At 31.6% G+C, this 19,495-nt stretch overlaps 2 protein-coding genes across 4 annotated transcripts; both read right to left on the bottom strand.

The window, feature by feature from the left end:
• Positions 1–640: 640 nt before the first annotated feature.
• LOC140452526 (uncharacterized) lies at positions 641–19,370 on the bottom strand. The gene is made up of 2 exons (XM_072546852.1): positions 19,110–19,370; positions 641–4,439 (listed from the first exon to the last, which is right to left on the bottom strand). The coding sequence occupies exons 1-2, from the start codon at positions 19,261–19,263 to the stop codon at positions 3,694–3,696; spliced, it is 900 nt and encodes a 299-aa protein (XP_072402953.1). The 5' UTR covers positions 19,264–19,370; the 3' UTR covers positions 641–3,693.
• On the bottom strand, positions 12,044–19,075 carry LOC140452536 (uncharacterized). Of its 3 annotated transcripts, XR_011952204.1 has the most exons (5): positions 17,070–19,075; positions 13,644–13,719; positions 13,281–13,495; positions 12,616–13,062; positions 12,045–12,442 (listed from the first exon to the last, which is right to left on the bottom strand). XR_011952204.1 is itself a non-coding variant. In XM_072546859.1 (4 exons), exons 1-4 carry the CDS (start codon positions 17,221–17,223, stop codon positions 13,055–13,057), a joined length of 453 nt encoding a protein of 150 aa, XP_072402960.1. In that variant the 5' UTR covers positions 17,224–19,075; the 3' UTR covers positions 12,044–13,054. The 3 variants fall into 3 exon arrangements, 2 of the variants coding, with proteins under 2 accessions (XP_072402960.1, XP_072402971.1); XM_072546859.1 differs by having other exon boundaries at positions 12,044–13,062; XM_072546870.1 differs by lacking the exon at positions 12,616–13,062 and having other exon boundaries at positions 12,052–12,442.
• Positions 19,371–19,495: the final 125 nt, after the last annotated feature.

Below are 19,495 nucleotides of genomic sequence, written 5' to 3'. Positions count from 1 at the left end.
AATTCTATCGTCGATTTATCCAAATGGGTAACATGTCCATCTAGTATGATAAGAAGTGGGCGTTCATGAACCAGTGCACAAAACTTTTGGAACCACTCTTGAAAAATCTGACAAGTCATCCATCCCATTTCAAAGACTGCGTAGCATGTATTCGGTAAATCGGCCTTACCTAAAAAACATATTTTTATTACTAAATATATTTTAACAAAAGGTTGACATATTACCTTTCCAACTGTTCCATAAATTTTGTCCTTGGAAAATTATTAGAGGAGACAACAAAGTACCACTTTCTGAAATGCAGGCCATTACGGTGGTATTTTCCTTTCCAGACCCCTCTATGTTCCGGTGAACTTTCTGACCAATACCAGCAACGCCTTTTATTCTGATTTTATCGGAAGAAAACCTGGTCTCGTCTAAATTCCAGATATGACCGGGCTTGTCTTGCAATTTCAAATCAGATATGCAAGTATTCAGGCGATCGTAAAAGCCAAAGATGATGAATGGATCACTTGTAGCTGACCTACATCTTTCCAGTTGCTCAAGCTTTTTTTTTGACTTAGTCTATTACGCTTGCAAAAATTTTTAAACCACTCTTTGCCAGGCTTTCCTTCCTTAAACTGGATAGTAAGGTGGTTTTCTTGTACATAGGTTTGAACTATTGCTTGTATCTCCGGTTTAGTGAGAGCAGGAATATCACTTAAGTCTTTTTCAATTTCTTTGGTTAGAGAAGTTTTTCTTCCCTATTTACCAAGTACACGAGTACGTCTTCTCGAAAGAGCAGATTTGTCAATTTTAAACTGTGTAGCTGCACTTCTAAGAGATAAAGTACTATCCTCTATGAGCTTTAGGGCTGTTTCCATCTCCTTTTTGTCGTAGGGGCGCTTTTTGGGAACGTAAACCTTAGGCATTATTCTTTAAAGGTATAAAAACTCCGTCTTGTTTTTTAACTGGCACGTGTCTCGTTTTTAAACTTGGTAGTGTCTCGTTTTTGCACCTGTTATTTACGACGTGCTAGCTTGCCAACGAGTTAAGATAGACTAAACTTGTTACGGAATATCAAAGCCGCCTGTGCTATTTTAGAAATCCGATACTTACCAAGTCTTTAGGATCTCGTACAGCAGCGCAACAGGAAAAGTTCGTATATACAATTTAAAAGTTTTTTTTAAGCAAAATTCACAGCCTGATGCGATAGTTTTTTCCTCATGTTTGTGTTTACGTTTATTTATTATTCAATACATATTTCAATTGTATATATGTGGAAGTAATTTGTAACGTATGTTTTATAAGGTTATTGTTTTTTTTGCATTAGGAAAAATTGAATGTCTTGTTTTTGACAGAAATTTCGGCTTTTTGCATCACTTGACCCTATTTAGAATACAGTATTTCTCTAGTCAGAATTGCATATTGATGTCATTTGAGACACTATTTATAGTTTTTAAGTAGGTATCTGATCTATATGTCAGGGTTGTAAAGTCAGAATGATATGATCTATAATTATGGTTTCGGGTAGTAGTCATTAATTTCAATTCATCCGTCTATCACGGGCGATTAAGCTACCACTATGTTACTAATTTTAATGCTGAGACTGTAGCTGTTATAGAGGGTTCAATCGCTAGACAGAACGGTAATCGATTCAACGGATCTCCTTGGAATAGATCCCGGTTAGTTGGGATATTTTCCGTTTTTATATGTTAAATAATTAAGAAAATTACAAAAAAACAACAACAGCTCGCAAAACGTTTATTGTTTCCAATTATAACAGTTATTAAAGTGACTAGATTACATTAATACGAGTAGGTATATAAATATATAAAAATAAATAAGCTGCAAAATACTAACATTACTTTGTATAAAACTATTTGATATATATTAAAAATAAAAGTTTAACAATATGAGTTGTTTTTCAAATATTTTATTTTACATGTTTTGTACCCTTATGTAATTATAACATTTTTTTATTATATTAACAATTTATAATATTCAAGCATATGTTGGAAGCACTTTAGTAATAAAGAGACTTAAGTCAAATATTCTACGTAAAAGGTTTAACTGATTTGTGCATATAGTAATACAAATTAATTATATACGCTTCAGTGTTGTAAATTTTAAAATCTCTGGATTTTCTTCCATTTTGATGTCCTATTGTATTGATGTATTTCCTCCTTCACTGTCAGTGTGACTACTGGTAGAATGCTCTCTCGTGGAGGAGCCCTCGACGAGCAGATCGAGAGCACTGAATAAGCCATCCGGTTAAAGGAAAAGGAAAGATTTGTATCAGCGGATCTCCAAAAATGAGTTAATCGGCAAATAGGCTCATGATTGCTTTGTTGTTCAACTTTACGCTATATTTTTGAAACTGTTCTGTACATTTATTTAGTGGAATGTACCCAATAGTTTGACGTAATAATTTTTTAAATTGAAGTCATAACCGGTTAGTTTATGAGGGGTATTGGACATTTTTATTCATAACTTTTTTGTCTTTTAAGTCTCAAGTCAGGTAAATAAGTAGAACGTATTTGGCGAAAGATAAAACTTTTTGGAGTAAACAATCATCAAACTCCTTTAAGGAACATTGTCAGGTAGTCAGGCAAAGGACTGGAACTCACACAAGTATAGAAATGTTATCAATAACGGATACGATCAAGAAAATCATATCTATTGAAATAGTTGATATCATCGTACGACACATAAATAAAAAAGCAGAAGCTGTATATCAAGAGTATAACAGTAAGCAACCTGAAAATTAATTACGCTCTTGGAAAAATATCATGCCAAGAAATTTATTAATTTTTTTTTAATCAAGTATTCCCTTGTAACTCAGTTGGTAGTTACCAGCTGAAGTCCGTTTGAAGAGGTTTACTCTCCGGACACTGGAACTCACTTAAAGCATGGGTGTATGTTACCTGAAGTAAAATTTAATTAAAATATTAAACATCAAATAATATTATCAACATCATGTACTATCTTTGGTAACATAATATATTTTAAAGTGTTTTTACCCAAATATTTTGGTGGCTCAGGCATGGTAACCTGTATTTTAACCTGATGATGGAACTGTTGTTCCGAAAACGTTCGTGTTTTTAATGTAGCCCTTTTAAGGGTTTTTATAAAATATACCCATATACAAAGATTAACCTCTTTTTGTGATACGTGGTATACAGCCAGCTGCAGGAATTATTTTCCTTGTGGATTTTGAACTAAACGAGGCCTAACAATTGGCTCCTAAAGAAAGTTGTGAGTTTTATTGTTCTACATTGACTCTCAACTTTCGGAGGTAGTTATATTGTTATAAAGTCGGTATGGCAAATTAGTAAATTGCTTCCAAACCGTGTCAATAAAGGTTTCATATCAAGAAGGTAAATTATAACCAGTTAAATAAAGACTGTATATGTATGGTGAGGAAGCTGTGATAACACATGGTACTGATATATGCCTTTTATAAAAAAAAATGGTGATTTAAAATTAATAGTAACTTAAAAAATAATATGGAACTGTCAATATTAGGCATAAAAAAGAAATTGGGATTTACGACAAAGAATAGAGTGACAAACATTGTAATAAAACCTTCAGAATTCCACACATATAATCATACAATAATTCTAGAGTTAGTAAAAAAGTGCAAAAGATGTCAAATGAAGCTCTAATTAATCTTAGTATTTAATAGAGTTAATAGTGTGGAAAATAAAGAGATCTTTATGCACAAATCATAACTTTACTCATATCAACTTCGATCTTACCACAAAAGGTAAACTGGTATGTTATATTCATATCATCAAACTTTTTGAAAAGCTCAACATCTGCTGGTGTTGGTACATCAGTTAATGTACCAATTTTAACAAGTTGTAAACTAGGAAAAGCACGGAAATCTAAAGTTTTGTATACATTGTTTTCAAAAAGTATGGTTTCCAGCAAAGGCATAGTTTGAAACCCTTCGTAGTTTATAACAGATACAGTTTCATTGTTAAATATGGCAATTTCTTTTAATTTCAGTAGATTAAATATTCCGTCACAATTTAGTTCTCCAATTTTGTTATGCATAAGAATAAGCATTTCCAAATTTTTTAAATCCTGGTGAACATCACCGAATATTGGCAATTCGCACCGTTCGATTATCAAATATTGTAACGAAAATAAATTTCTGAAAATATTACTATTGCTGTTTTCGAACTGACACTCTTCTATTGTCAACATATTTAACTTTTTTAGAGGAGAAAAACAATCTTGATCTGGTATTTTCAAATCTTTTAAACGAACAGACTCCAATGTTTCACAGTCTTCAAAAATCTCCTTAAAAATAGAGACTTTACTTTCCCTTATGTCTATGGCTTTTATATTCTTTACAGCTGCAAATGCTTTGGCAGAAAATTCCAAAGTACATCTTTTGAAATTAATATAGTCTAGAGCCGTGAACAAACTGAACGTTTCTGGAGTAATTATTCCTACAATAAAAAATATAAATAAATAGAAATAAAAAAATATAATAATAATAAATAGATGATAAGAGTTTCTCCCTCCAAAATTTTTATTTTTTTTTCGATTTGGCATCAAAATAACTCATAAAACCCTAAATTTTCACCCTTCTGCTACCAGTCGCTATTTTTCAATAGTGATACTATTTTACTTTTATCAACACTCACTCCCTACAGAGTTTTCGGCCATTATTAGATATTGTTTGTGCATCGATCGATAGTAGCAGTGACGTGTATTCGAATCATTTCAAATTCAAAGAAATACTTATATTCGTGTTTTATGATTGTGAAGGGTCGGTAAAATAATAAAAGAACAAAAACATTACCAGCATGCTGTTTTTCATCAATAAGTATATCAAACTGATCTATTTCTGTGATGTGTAGTGAACAATGCCAGCAAGACGCCAAGGTGATAATTTGGGCCGTCGAACGAATACACCTAAAAACATGCTAAATAGAAGAGTACAATGAACAGTGAACAAATCCAACAAGATAATGCAGATGTGAATGTAAGCATGGAACAATTGTGTGAATCACAATCACAAGAGGTACAAGCTAAAGAGGCGCGGTGGTTCTTTGTTAACACACGGGCAAATGACGGACAATGCCAACAAGTATATCGAGTATTTACATCTGATTAGTTCCTTCGTGTAGCATTCGAGTATGAACCAAATATTGAATATTACGCTCATTTGAAAATCTTTCGAAAAAATCAAGACTCCTATGCAATTCTCGAATAAAACTCGAAACTCAAAATTACGTTTATCAAAATGCTACATCTAGTCGACTCACCTCTATGCAGTTGAAACATGGACTCTTAAAACATCAACCGTAAGTAAATTGGATGCTTTTGAAATATAGATCTACCGGAGAATCCTCAAGATTCCATGGATATCGCATACCTCAAACGAAGAAGTGCTCCATAGAATAGGCAAGGAACGAGAACTTTTCAACACAGTGAAAGTTAGAAAAACATCATACTTGGTCCACATACTGAGAAATAAGTACCGATATGTTCAATTAATAGTGAAAGGAAAGATCGGGAGAAAGAGACGAACAGGAAGGAAAAGAATATCGTGGCTAAGAAACATCCGACAATGGACAGCTAAATTTTGAAGAGCTGAAAAGAGAGAAGAGATTGCAATTGTAGTAGCCAGCCCGCGCGTAGAGTATATCCTGTTCCTTCCGAGTACGTTCTCACTTCATTGTTCGCGCGGTCAATGGGAATTTCACATTTTCAGCTATTTTTGGTAGGCTGTGAAAATAAAGCGGGAAATAGTTTAAGCGGAGAACCAGAAATCGTGGAGAGATGGAAAGAATATTTCGACGGGCGATATGGTTGTGCTCACAAAAGGAAAAAAAGAAGTACATAAGATAGTACAAAGGCTAGTCAAAGTAAAAAGGAAAATTGGGTATGCATAAATAAATGTATCGAATGAACAAATGGCAAGTTCAGAAATGGAGAAAAGTTAAAACTAGAAGTAGAAGGAAAAGCATACGAATTCGAAATAGCCGAAATATTCACGTATCTCAAAGCAATAATCACAGGTAAACTGAACACTAACTAAGAAATACAAGCTAGAATAATCGCAGGCAATAGATGGAATGTTAAAAATCAAGTATTTATAAATGAAGACAAAAATACAGACATACAAAACAACCATACAACCCATAATAAAAAATTAACAAAATTTACTGGAGATATGTAGAGTGTGTAAAATTTTTATTCATCGATAACAGTGTGAGAGTGCCGAATATGTGGTGAGGAATACCTTGTGTACGCATGTGCACTTGGTAAGAATGTATGAGGAGCGCATGGGTGCTAACTCTGTTTTAGATGATGCTGCAATGTGTTTGGGAAAAACTTCAGTTATCAAATTAAGGCATGACGAGGAAATTAATGAGTTTGTCAGAGGGAAGCTGGAACAGACAAATGTCATCCAGGAAGAAAACAAACGAAGACTTCAAATGGGCGACTTAAGAAATTTCATAGAGAAATTAGACAATGAAACTTTTACCCTTTTATTTTAAATGAGAGACATTCAAGGAATAAGGCGCAAGGCGGAGGAAGCATTTCAGGAAAAGGCAAAGAATATTACAAAAAAGCGAAAAATGGAGAAGCAGGAGTATTGTCCTTAAAAAAAAAATGATTAAAAATTTTTTGTAGTTCACATGTGTTTTTTGTTTTGTATCTGTATTGAATTTGTATTATATTTTATAGGCTTATTTATAAGAAAGTTAGTTAATTTAACATTATTATAAATATGTTTTACTTGATTACTAATATAGTAAAATTTCATAAAATATATGTATGCATACTTAAGTTAGGTCTGAATTTTAAAGCCATGTTAAGTAATGATGTTATCTGTAGACTTTTATATCAGAGTTGTATTTTTAAATCGGGACTTTCTGGGTCCTAGGCGAGGTTTAGAGGGGTTTTACCTTCGCCATTGCACCAATAAGACCCCCCCCCCCTCATTTGATTTCTCATAGGACGATGCTCTTCTATAAATAATATAATTGTAAAGACATGCTTTTAAATTGGAAATACAAATGGATGTAAAATCAATAAACAACTGAATGGAATTTACTTATTGAGTGGAAATTTACTAGAAATAAAAAACAAATGTCATTCATAAATGGTTTATTTTTAATTTTCACATAACTAATAAACAAATACAAAGTATATGATACTCGTATTTTGTCTATATTGTACGTTTTTTTTTACTATTTTAGAAGTAAAATGAATACAAGTCGAGAAAAAGTGATGGGTACATATTTGCCGTTAAAAATTGTAAAAATACATGTTTGAAATGAAATGAAATTTTGTTTACTTTTCCGAAGGATCCAGAAAGGTGAGAAAAAGAACAATTAGAATTTATGTATTCAGATATTAGAAGATTTCTTTTTATTTGAACACAAAACCACATCAACCGCGCAGGGTTATTAGTGGATATAACAAACACAATAAATATTACAATAAACAGAATTGAATACCTTAATGTCTTTTCAATAGGTTAACACTGTTGAGATTTTTTTGGTGAGAACTGTTTTGAGATTATCATCTGTGATTCCGCAGAATCTTCTTTCTTCCATGAATTGCGGACAATCAAGCAGGATATGTTTAACGGTCAGTGGATCAGAGCAGCTGAAGTAGATTGGTATTTGTGTGTTAAGGCAGTATGGCCAATTCTTAGATGGTTAATAATAACTTGGTTTCTTCTGTTTGAAGGATTCTCCAGGACATCATTTCTTTTTGGGCAAATTACATTTAATTTTGCACCTAATTTTTCCCAACGATTTTGCCATGTATTAGTACAGTGGATTTCAACCAGGTTCTTTAGATCAATGTACGGATATGTTTTCAATTTTGCAGTATGGTTTGAGCTCATTCGACTTTTTTTGCCAGTTGATCTACTTTTTCGATCTTAGAAGTTAAAATATACATTTAAAACAGTTTCAAGTCTAAGAATTACAGTGGATATTCATTTTTCGAAATAGTAATAAACATCTGAGAAATTAGAACTACCACTTAGAGTCTTAGAGCTTCAAGTTTGTGAACTAGAAGATCAACTGTTAACAATGAGAAAAGAAGTTTGTCCAAATATTTCACTTAAAGAATATAAGGAAGCTACTTTCAGATTTTATCCATCTACAAAAGTAGAAAATTTTATAAAAGTACAAGGGTCACAAGCTCTAAAGAAACCAAAAGGGCGGAGATATTTATCTGAAATTAAAACAAAGTGTCTTGACATGTATTTCACTGGTCCTAAATTACAATATAAAAATAAATTGACAAAAACCTTTAGCTTGCCCAGTTACAGAACTTTAGTGAAGCATATTGAACATATAAAAATGAAACCTGTTGAAATTCAGTTGAAAGTAAAGAATATCTCTGAGCAAAGTAAATTTTGTTTGTTATGGTTTGATGAAGTTGCAATAAAATCTAATTTATTTTATAATTCGGATGCAGATGAAATTATAGGTTTAGAAGACTTTGAGATGACAGAAAAGGCTTGAAACCTGTTCATAAAGCGACCACTTTTATGCTAAGAGTACTTTATAGTAACTGAAAACAACCTCTATCATATTATCTACATCACGTAGGTATTAAATTAATAGAAATTTTATCTAATACTACAGAAAAACTTACAAAATGTGGCATAAAAGTGTGTGTTGTAACAAGTGATTTACGTTCCAATAATTCTAAATTATCTAGTTTACTTGTGAGTTAGTCCTCAGAAACCATTCTTTTATGTAAATGAACAAAAAGTAATTTACATGTTTGATACACCTCACTTGTTAAATCGAGCAGGAATAATTTATTAGGAAGTAATTTTTTACTTGATGGTAAAAAAACTTCATGGGACCATATTAAAGCATTGTATAACATAATGAACAGTGTCCATTGCGAGCACTTGTAAAGTTACAGATTATCATATTTCCAAAAATGAATTTAAAAAAATGAAAGTGAAATATATGCTACTCAGGTATTAAGTACAACAGTAGCAACAAGCATTAACTTGTTACACTATATAAGTATTCGTTTTGGTTTTTTGTCTTCAGAAGCAAGTACCACTGCAGAAGTAGTAGAAAAATTTGATACGCTATTTAATCTGTTGAATTCTCCAACTACTAATGTCAAAAATTATAATAGGGCATTCAAGGGGTTGAAGTACCAAATCACATTTTTAAAAGACTGACACTTTTTAAAATCGGTTAAGTTTTTCAGAAATACATTAATGTTACAAACCGGTTAAAGTTTATTAAGAGTTGAAGAATAACAATTGATGGTGTGATGGAATTGCGGGATGTACTAGAAGTTTCTGGATTTGAGTATCTTCTGTCTAGAAGATTGAATCAAGATGTTTGGAATTTTTTTTGACAAATGACACGACAGCACTGTAATTGCAACAATACAACTCTCATTCAATTTCAAAGGGGCTTTAGAAATTGTTATGTTTAAATTTGTTAAATTCTGGTACCGAAAACTGCGAAGATGATGCAGACGCCATCTTATTACAAAATTCAGATTTTTCTGAACGAAGTGAAGTATTTGAGTCAACACCAGCACACACTTACAAAACAATAATTTGTGAAACTTATTCAAAACCTTTAAAGATTTAGATCATGAATCTCTCTGTTGTTATTTTAAAACCTATGAAACTGGCTCCTTGAATACATATGGCAACTTAAGGATGCCAGACAATAATTTTGTATTTTTCATAATATCTTCTTTAAAATAAGTTTTTATGCAAATTATGCACATAGCAAATATTGCAAAATAATGTTGATAATTTTTTACAGATGTTGCAAAAATTTATTTTTATACAATCTATATCTATATTTTTTAAAGTTGTATACTCGAGTATGACTATTTTCTACTTTAAAATATATAAATCGTAATTATAAAAATCAATTTAATATTAACAAAAAAAATTATAAATTTGGAAATACCTATAATTAAGTTTTTGTATGTTTTTGTTACATTTCGAAAATGTGTTTTAAATAAACAAAAAAATTAGAATTCCACATAATTCAAAAGTAACATAATCCTTTAATGAAAATGTAGTATGAAATTCTTGAACTGATTTGACTATTATTCATGTTTCCAAATAATCAGATTCTTATTACTACTTTTTACAATTTCGATTTATGGATTTTAAAGTGGACAATAACATTAACTTGAAATACAATTTAACAAGATAAATTCGAGGGAAATTTGTGCACGGATGATCTAACACTATATTTTCACTAAAAATAAGTAAATGTTTTAGGATATCTGTTTGAACACAATCTTCCTCAAACTTATTCTGAAACAAAACTTCTAAATGTGAAATATAAATAACAAAATTTTAATTCAGCATCATTAATTTTCCAAACATACTGCTGCCACATTCATAGGCTTTGAAGTAGCAAAATAAAGTTGTTAATCTAAATTTTCTACACCACGGGCATATTTTTCACAAATCGAACACGAATGAACTTGTAAACATTTTCTAACAAGATAACCACACACGTAACGTTAAAAATTTTTTTCAAGTAAATCATTTTGTTGAATTTCACGACGAATACTTATTTCCTGTTCAGTTCCAAATAACTGGGGAACTGGCAATTGATTCTCAAGAATACTATTTTCGTGTAAATGGAATCGTGGAATGTCGTGTAAACGAAATAGTATTTTATCCATACCACTTTCACAATTACCTGTTCCTGAATTTAACAGACGTACACAAATAAGTTTTTTAAAAGTTCTTTGAAACTGTATTGCAGTTGGATTCATACAATTACCATTTTGTTGTCGAATTTTACCAAAGTAATTCTCTAAGCAGTCTTGGTTAAGCCTTCGAGTAAAATGAATTTAAAAGTACCTTTTAAAATGTCCCATAATACTATTAACCCATTTATTGTGACTCGGAAACACTTCAAAAATTTTATTTTGTTAGTGACATCATCTCCACCTTTGTCAATTACTTTCAAATTAGTTCACAATCCCTTAAAAAGTCTACCTGATATTGTAATCCCTTAAAAGCTCCTCCAAATTGTTTGGCTTTAGTAGTATGTGAAGAATTTAAATGATCAAATAATTTGTCCGTCATATCTACAAACTCTGCTGTGCTACTGGCACTAGCAGGAAATGCTCCAAACCGTGTATTTGGATAAATATTAGAATCTGTTAATTTTGGAACAGCTCTTAGAGGATATCATTTGTCTAAATTATAAAAGATTTCTATATACTTCCAGGAAATTTCATGTCCACCTTCTTTGATAAAATTATGTTTTTTTAAATTATTTCTGACAGTTTTGAGAAGATGTGGGGTATCAAACATAAATGTAATTTTTTGATCATTTACAAAAAATACGGATTTGTTGGATCAACATTTAAGAGATTATCCAATTGGAATATTATTGGACCCCATGTCACTGATTAAGACACATACTTGTAAGCCCATTTCCTTTAACGTTGTGTAGATTTTACAATTTTAACTGGACAACAAGAATTAAAAAATTTAAACAAATAGGTTAGTTCCACTTATTTTTTATACCTCTAACCATGAATACAGTGGCAGTTAATGCTGGTTTGAAACTTTTGGAACCTGTACCGTCGTCTTCCAGTCCAATAATATTACCTGAGTTAATGACATAAAATAAATTAATTTTGATGGTCATTTCATCAACAAATAGCATACATAATTTGTCTTCATCACAAAAATTATTAACTTTCATTTTAAGAATTTCAAAAAGTGTAGGATTGCACCCAGCTACTATTTCTCATTTACCAATTTCTTTTAGTAAAGTTTTTGAACTTGGCAAACAAAACTGTTTTCTCAATTTTGTTTTATACAACTTTAGACCTGTAAAGTACATAGCAAGACACTCACTTAATATCTATGTCCTCTAGGAAGTTTGTGATGTTGTGAAATATGCATATTTATGAAATCTGCTGTCTCCTGCTGCGGACAAAACTTATGAGTTAACAATGTACTGCTGAATATTGCGAGAAAACTACTGCTGAGAAAAAGTGCGACAATCCAGAAGAGATTTAGATAAAAGAGCTTTTTTTTTCTCAGCTATCAGGTCCTTCAACTCTGGTGAGAACCAAGAAGGGAATCTATGTTTTGAATAACTTTTTAGGGGGATAAATAAATAATGTTATGAATTTATTATATTGTTCTTATTTTAATTTATTAAAACACACGATAATTTATATCAATTTATTAAACCACTAATAATACATAATTTATCTATACGAACGATACAATTTACACGCGGCGCGAATCTTCAAAATTAACTGTTTCCCTCAATGAAAAATCCGTTATTATATATGAAAACAGCTGTATCTCGAAATCCATCGAATAGACTGCTATTTCGGCGAAAGGCCTATGATGAGTCATCTCCACGACTCGAAACTTCCAAGCAGGACAAAAACCAGTCTGGGGTCTTCGATGAGAAATCGCCGCACTCTCAAATAACTACAACAGAAAAGAATTAGTCATAATATATTTACAGTTTTGGGTCAGAATTTATCGTAACAATAATTATATAGCTAAGTAAACTATATCATAAAAAATATTCACAATTTGATTAAGTGGTTTTCCTAAAAATAAATTATCACAATAGAACTGTGATAAAAAATCTTGTTTACCTGGAGCGATCAGTTCTATATAGGTTGAGGTCAAACAACTGCAGCTCTTCATTGGCATAGTTACACGTCAACAAGTCTCATTGAATATGATAATACTGTAATGGGAATAGGATACATTCATAAATAAACTGTTGAGCTTAGTTCTTAGCTTCCTACAGTTTGAAAATAAACCCACACTACAGGTAAAGACAAATATTTTCAACACTATTGTTTTTTTACTATTTCTAAGTTGTTTAACTAATTTTCTGAGTGGGTGTTTTCTAGGCGAATTAGATGACAAATTGGAGTCAGTTTGTGTATTGCCGGAAGAGAGTATTGGAACAGGTACTGTATGAGTAAGAGTACTTGGCATTTCAGAAGCAGATGTAAAAGGTGCCACTAACCTTATGCCTTGTAAAATTTTAATTTTGCTAGGAGATTCATTATCTTCTTCAGAAGTTTAAGGATCTAAAAAATATATTCTTTTAATAGAAATATGTACCACATATGAACCCTGTATGTGAAAGATGTAATTTGGCTAACAAAAACCTCAATAATATGATTTGAATTTAATGTAAGTTTAGGATTAATCAGAAATAGAATTCTACATGGTAGTCATTATATATGACATCAAATTTAAGTCATGATTTGACGCCCTGTAGAATAAAAAAAAGTGAAGTACTTACTTAATACATTCTGATCATAATTATGTTCATTTTGGCTCTCTTTACTCGAACCTTCTAATGTGAGAAATATTTTTGGTACTGCGTCTGGATACAAACGACTCTTCAAATGATTTTTAAAAAAATTATTCTCAAAATGAGCCCCACATATTTTATAGATATCCAGCTTATCAATTGTTGACTCTTGTATTCCACATTTTAGCAACCATACTACAGCTCTGTAAATACATAAATAAAATTAAACTAAGAAAAGAAAATCTATTGCATGATATTAAGTAAACTTCAATCCAATACTCATTATTTGATAATTCAATTTAAACTTTTTTAACTTAAACTACCATGTGTATTATATCCAGTATTTCTTACCTTGCCTTATCTTTGGGGAAACTGAAAAAAGGCACATTATCGCAATTTTTTGTTTTGCGTGACTTGCCAATCTTATCTACAATTATTATATAAATTTATTTATTTATCGTATGACATTTGACACATTTACATTTAAACTTACATATATTTTGTATAATTATATAAATAATTTATATTTGTATATAATTTATACATATATATATATATATATATATATATATATATATATATATATTGTATGTCAATAATATATTTACATTTATATTATTTATATATAACACAAATGACAAATAGTAAACACACTAATACCACAGGAATATTAAAGTCTAAAGTTAAAAATGAGACGTAACAAAATACTCTAGGTTTAGAATATTATTCTGTGCTAACACACACTACCACTGAACTTTTCAACGCACGCCAGATAAATTTTCACTGAACAGCACTGGTTCCGTTTAAAACATGGTTGATTCTCTCTGGGTGAACGAGATGCGCGTACTATCTTGACAAGGAGAGTGGGTATTCTGATTGTTTCTTATTCTGTGACCTAACCAAGAGACGAGACCCTGCTAGAGAATGTCGTTTCCCGACATGGGGTTCCCTGGGGTTGTGACCTGGGGTGCAACTTTGAATCAGAAGTTTGGAAGACCATGATTGCTTTGTTGAGAATTAGGAAGTCCAGAATGTGACCGCTTCATTCTGAGTCTAATGGCATGATAGAAAGACATAACCGGACTATCACTTGTCACTGCTTGTACATGAAAACTAGAGAGACTGGGACAAACTGGTGCCTCATTTCCTGCTATCCTTGTTAGCTCTGCTAGTGGTTACACTCCAGCAATGCTAGTGTCTGGTCACTGAGGATAAACGATTTTGTATATGGGGTGCAACTGATGCCAAGGTGTAAGCCAAAGGTTGTCCACCTGGAGAGACTGGGTCGTTATGAAGGGCAGAATCCATCGACCTTGGACATTTATGTGCTGTTCGAGGCGAACAGCCTTAAAGGAGGAGGTGATGTTGTGAGTCAGATACCTGATTGTGGCCTGTGCGTTAGATAAATCGAGATCTTTCTTTGCCACCGAAATATTCCACGAACTAATGCTATCTTATCAGAAAAGATTTTCCTGAAGATTTTTCGAGAACATTCAGTTCTCATTATATAAGCCAGCAGAGGCGGCCTTGGAGAGTAGTATTGATGATTCTATGTATCAATGTGAATTTTTTCTAAGCAATAAGTAATGTAGTAATTAGTAATTGTGGTATTTGTAATTAAGTGAGTTTTTAAGTAAAATAAAGTTGGTTAAATCATGTTGTACTTCACTTAATCTCTCAACCCACAGAACAATGTAACAATATTTTATCAATGTGTAACTCAAATTCCTATTTATGGCCCATGTAAACCCCTTTAGTTGCTTTTTCCAGTTTCCTGAAATTTCTTCTGTATTCCACATGTCTTTTATTAGTTTATGAAATCTATTAATCATGTGTGTTCTCCATTTTTGAGAATGTTACCTGGTATGTTGCAAATATCTGGGTCTTTATTATTCTTCAGTGCTTTAAAATGGCATCCATTATTCTCTGTATTGTGGCTGGGTATGTTAATACCTGGTTACTCTGGTTCTGATCTGTTACCTCTAAATCTGCTACTGCATGATAAATCTTTTAATTTTCTTCGCACAGTATGTTCAGAAGCATTCACATTGACATCTTGGAGTTGCAATTTTATCAATTTTGTGGTAGCAAATCTGTTTTCCAGACAAATTTTCTTTAAAGATCTTTCTGACCTTGGAGTGAAAATAGGCTTTCTGCCTGCCACATTTTTTCTTTCGTTTTGGGCTCAATTCTTTCCCTAATTCAATCTTCTTCTTTATGCGTCGTACACTAGCTTCAGAAACTTTTAACTTTTTGTGATATTTCGCGGTTTGAAAATATTTTAGTATTCACTAGGGCCTTTATCTCAGCTTTTTTACGTGGTGAAAGATCGCGTTTTTTACCCATGATGAAAGTGTACAAACAGATTATTTAAACTCTGCATACGAAATAAACAAATAACTGCGTAATATAAAACTGTTTAATAAACAAACACAACACATAAAGCCACAGAGACACGTTCGCAACTGAATCACCTGCGAACGCGATGGGAGCAGGTTTAGACTTGATTACGTTCAGGCCAAAATTGATTAAGACAGTGTTGCCATTTATGACAAATACGAAATATATAATAAATTTCCTGAATAAAAATCCATTTCATGTATGTTTGTATGTGAAAGAACTGCATATAAACTCGAATAAAACATGAAATTATTAAAAAACAGAAGTACGTCTAATATTTTGGCCAGGGACTGTATAATTCACTTCCTTTTTTATTGTTTGTTTACATTCTTCATTAAACCAAAGCTCTCTTCTTTGATGTTTTTAATTCCTCCAATCACTCTTTAAGCTGTTGCTCTATCTAATCTTCTTGCAATTGCTTTTCTATTTCTTTATTTTTCAGGTTGTCCAGGTTTAATTTTTTGGTTTAGGTGTTTGTTCGTTTCCTATCTATTTATACAGTATCTGAATTTTATAATTTTGTAATAGAAAGTGATCCTAACTGCATACTGCTCCCCTTCTTCCTCTCACATTCACTTACATTTATAACTGCTCTTCTGCCTATCAACATATGGTCTATCTGGTTGGTTGTTTGACCATCTGGTGAGAGCCATGTGGACTTATAGATGTGTCCTTTAGAAAAAATGGTTGAACTTATGATCCCTTCCTTACTAGCAGAGAAGTCTATTAGTAAATTTCCAATTTCATAAGTTTTATCATGGAGGCTATGCTTACCTATTCCTATGTATTCAGTTTCTTTTCCAATATTAGCATTTATGCTCCTGACTGGTTGGAGTCATTTTTTGGTGACTGATTGTATGTGGTTGTTAGATGTTGATAAAATTGTGTCTATATTTACAAAATGAAAACTATATGCTTGTTTTTAGGTTCTAAAATATTTGATATGTGCAGTCAATTCTCACATATTCTAAGGGAGCATAAATATTAGCCATATAGAAACTCCCTATCCTACAAATAACAGATATTTTCTGCCTATGGATAGAACACCAAATAGTAAATAGACATTTTCTGAAAATATTGACCATAGGTATTGCATTGTCAATGACGAATTGTGGTTTGTTTAAAATTATATAATTGATAAAAACAATTAAGACAGCAAAAGGAGGTAGTCACAGATATATGTTAACTGAATAAACACCGAAACGACTAAAGAAACATAAAAAGGCGAGGAGATCAGTACTCCACCTACATTTTTTGTTTAAAGATAGAGTTAAATATATTTAAATATATATTTTTAATAGAACAACACAAATAACGTTCATCATGTATTGTTTGGCTTTAAAACAGATGTAATATGTTATTAAAAACAAAATATACCTGTACAATTGTTTAAATCTAGCCAGGTGGATTTATTATCAACTTCATCTCTTCCAAAAACGAGTAACTTTTCATCAGTTTTAAATTCAAAATTTTCACAATGAATGTGATGACTAGAAGCACCACAATACATAGATGGTTTAAAGTTTTCCATAATCTGCTCTTATATTTATATTATTCTTATTATAACTTTATTATTTTAAATTTATTTTGTCACTATAAACGACTAAACTTCATAAATGTCATTTGTCCACAAGTATACATCACGACAGCAATGACAGATGCCAGCATACCACCCATTATGTACTATGATACATGATACCACGTGATACCACCTACCCCACATTTAATGTAATCTGTTTTCCAGGCAAATTTTCTTTAAAGATCTTTCTGACCTTGGAGTGAAAATAGGCTTTCTGCCTGCCACATTTTTTCTTTCGTTTTGGGCTCAATTCTTTCCCTAATTCAATCTTCTTCTTTATGCGTCGTACACTAGCTTCAGAAACTTTTAACTTTCGTGATATTTCGCGGTTTGAAAATATTTTAGTATTCACTAGGGCCTTTATCTCAGTTTTTTTACGTGGTGAAAGATCGCATTTTTTACCCATGATGAAAGTGTACAAACAGATTATTTAAACTCTGCATACGAAATAAACAAATAACTGCGTAATATAAAACTGTTTAATAAACAAACACAACACATAAAGCCACAGAGACACGTTCGCAACTGAATCACCTGCGAACGCGATGGGAGCAGGTTTAGACTTGATTACGTTCAGGCCAAAATTGATTAAGACAGTGTTGCCATTTTAGACAAATACGAAATATATAATAAATTTCCTGAATAAAAATCCATTTCATGTATGTTTGTATGTGAAAGAACTGCATATAAACTCGAATAAAACATCAAATTATTAAAAAACAGAAGTGCGTCTAATATTTTGGCCAGGGACTGTATAGTTCACTTCCTTTTTTATTGTTTGTTTACATTCTTCATTAAACCAAAGCTCTCTTCTTTGATGTTTTTAATTCCTCCAATCACTCTTTAAGCTGTTGCTCTATCTAATCTTCTTTCAATTGCTTTTCTATTTCTGGATTTTTCAGGTTGTCCAGGTTTAATTTTTTGGTTTAGGTGTTTGTTCTTTTCCTATCTATTTATACAGTATCTGAATTTTATAATTTTGTAATAGAAAGTGATCCTAACTGCATACTGCTCCCCTTCTTCCTCTCACATTCACTTACATTTATAATTGCTCTTCTGCCTATCAACATATGGTCTCTCTGGTTGGTTGTTTGACCATCTGGTGAGAGCCATGTGGACTTATAGATGTGTCCTTTAGAAAAAATGGTTGAACTTATGATCCCTTCCTTACTAGCAGAGAAGTCTATTAGTAAATTTCCAATTTCATAAGTTTTATCATGGAGGCTATGCTTACCTATTCATATGTATTCAGTTTCTTTTCTAATATTAGCATTTATGCTCCTGATTGGTTGGAGTCATTTTTTGGTGACTGATTGTATGTGGTTGTTAGATGTTGATAAAATTGTGTCTATATTTACAAAATGAAAGCTATATGCTTGTTTTTAGGTTCTAAAATATTTGATATGTGCAGTCAATTCTCACATATTCTTAAGGGAGCATAAATATTAGCCATATAGAAACTCCCTATCCTACAAATAAGAGATATTTTCTGCCTATGGATAGAACACCAAATAGTAAATAGACATTTTCTGAAAATATTGACCATAGGTATTGCATTGTCAATGACGAATTGTGGTTTGTTTAAAATTATATAATTGATAAAAACAATTAAGACAGCAAAAGGAGGTAGTCACAGATATACGTTAACTGAATAAACACCGAAACGACTAAAGAAACATAAAAAGGCGAGGGGATCAGTACTCCACCTACATTTTTTGTTTAAAGATAGAGTTAAATATATTTAAATATATATTTTTAATAGAACAACACAAATAACGTTCATCATGTATTGTTTGGCTTTAAAACAGATGTAATATGTTATTAAAAACAAAATATACCTGTACAATTGTTTAAATCTAGCCAGGTGGTTTTATTATCAACTTCATCTCTTCCAAAAACGAGTAACTTTTCACCAGTTTTAAATTCAAAATTTTCGCAATGAATGTGATGACTAGAAGCACCACAATACATAGATGGTTTAAGGTTTTCCATAATCTGCTCTTATATTTATATTATTCTTATTATAACTTTATTATTTTAAATTTATTTCGTCACTATAAACACCTATAAACGACTAAACTTCATAAACGTCATTTGTCCACAAGTATACATCACGACAGCAATGACAGATGACAACATACCACCCATTATGTACTATGATACATGATACCACGTGATACCACCTACCCCACATTTATTGTCTCAGTGTCATTTGTCAATGATA

Source organism: Diabrotica undecimpunctata, chromosome 1 (assembly GCF_040954645.1).
Source record: "Diabrotica undecimpunctata isolate CICGRU chromosome 1, icDiaUnde3, whole genome shotgun sequence".
NCBI classification, from domain to species: domain Eukaryota; kingdom Metazoa; phylum Arthropoda; class Insecta; order Coleoptera; family Chrysomelidae; genus Diabrotica; species Diabrotica undecimpunctata.
Note: the sequence above shows the minus strand (reverse complement) of the source record. Positions and strands in the feature narration are given on the sequence as shown.

Bases quoted from the DNA above. Each gene is read 5' to 3' on its own strand.
- LOC140452536 (XM_072546859.1), bottom strand. From the start codon at position 17,223: ATGGAAAACTTTAAACCATCTATGTATTGTGGTGCTTCTAGTCATCAC. The intron at 13,720-17,069 runs GTATATTTTGTT...TAATAATTGTAG, and splicing joins AGATTTAAACAATTGTACAG to ATAAGATTGGCAAGTCACGC. The intron at 13,496-13,643 runs GTAAGAAATACT...ATGTATTTACAG, and splicing joins TTCCCCAAAGATAAGGCAAG to AGCTGTAGTATGGTTGCTAA.
- LOC140452526 (XM_072546852.1), bottom strand. From the start codon at position 19,263: ATGGAAAACCTTAAACCATCTATGTATTGTGGTGCTTCTAGTCATCAC. The intron at 4,440-19,109 runs GTATATTTTGTT...TTTTTATTGTAG, and splicing joins AGATTTAAACAATTGTACAG to GAATAATTACTCCAGAAACG.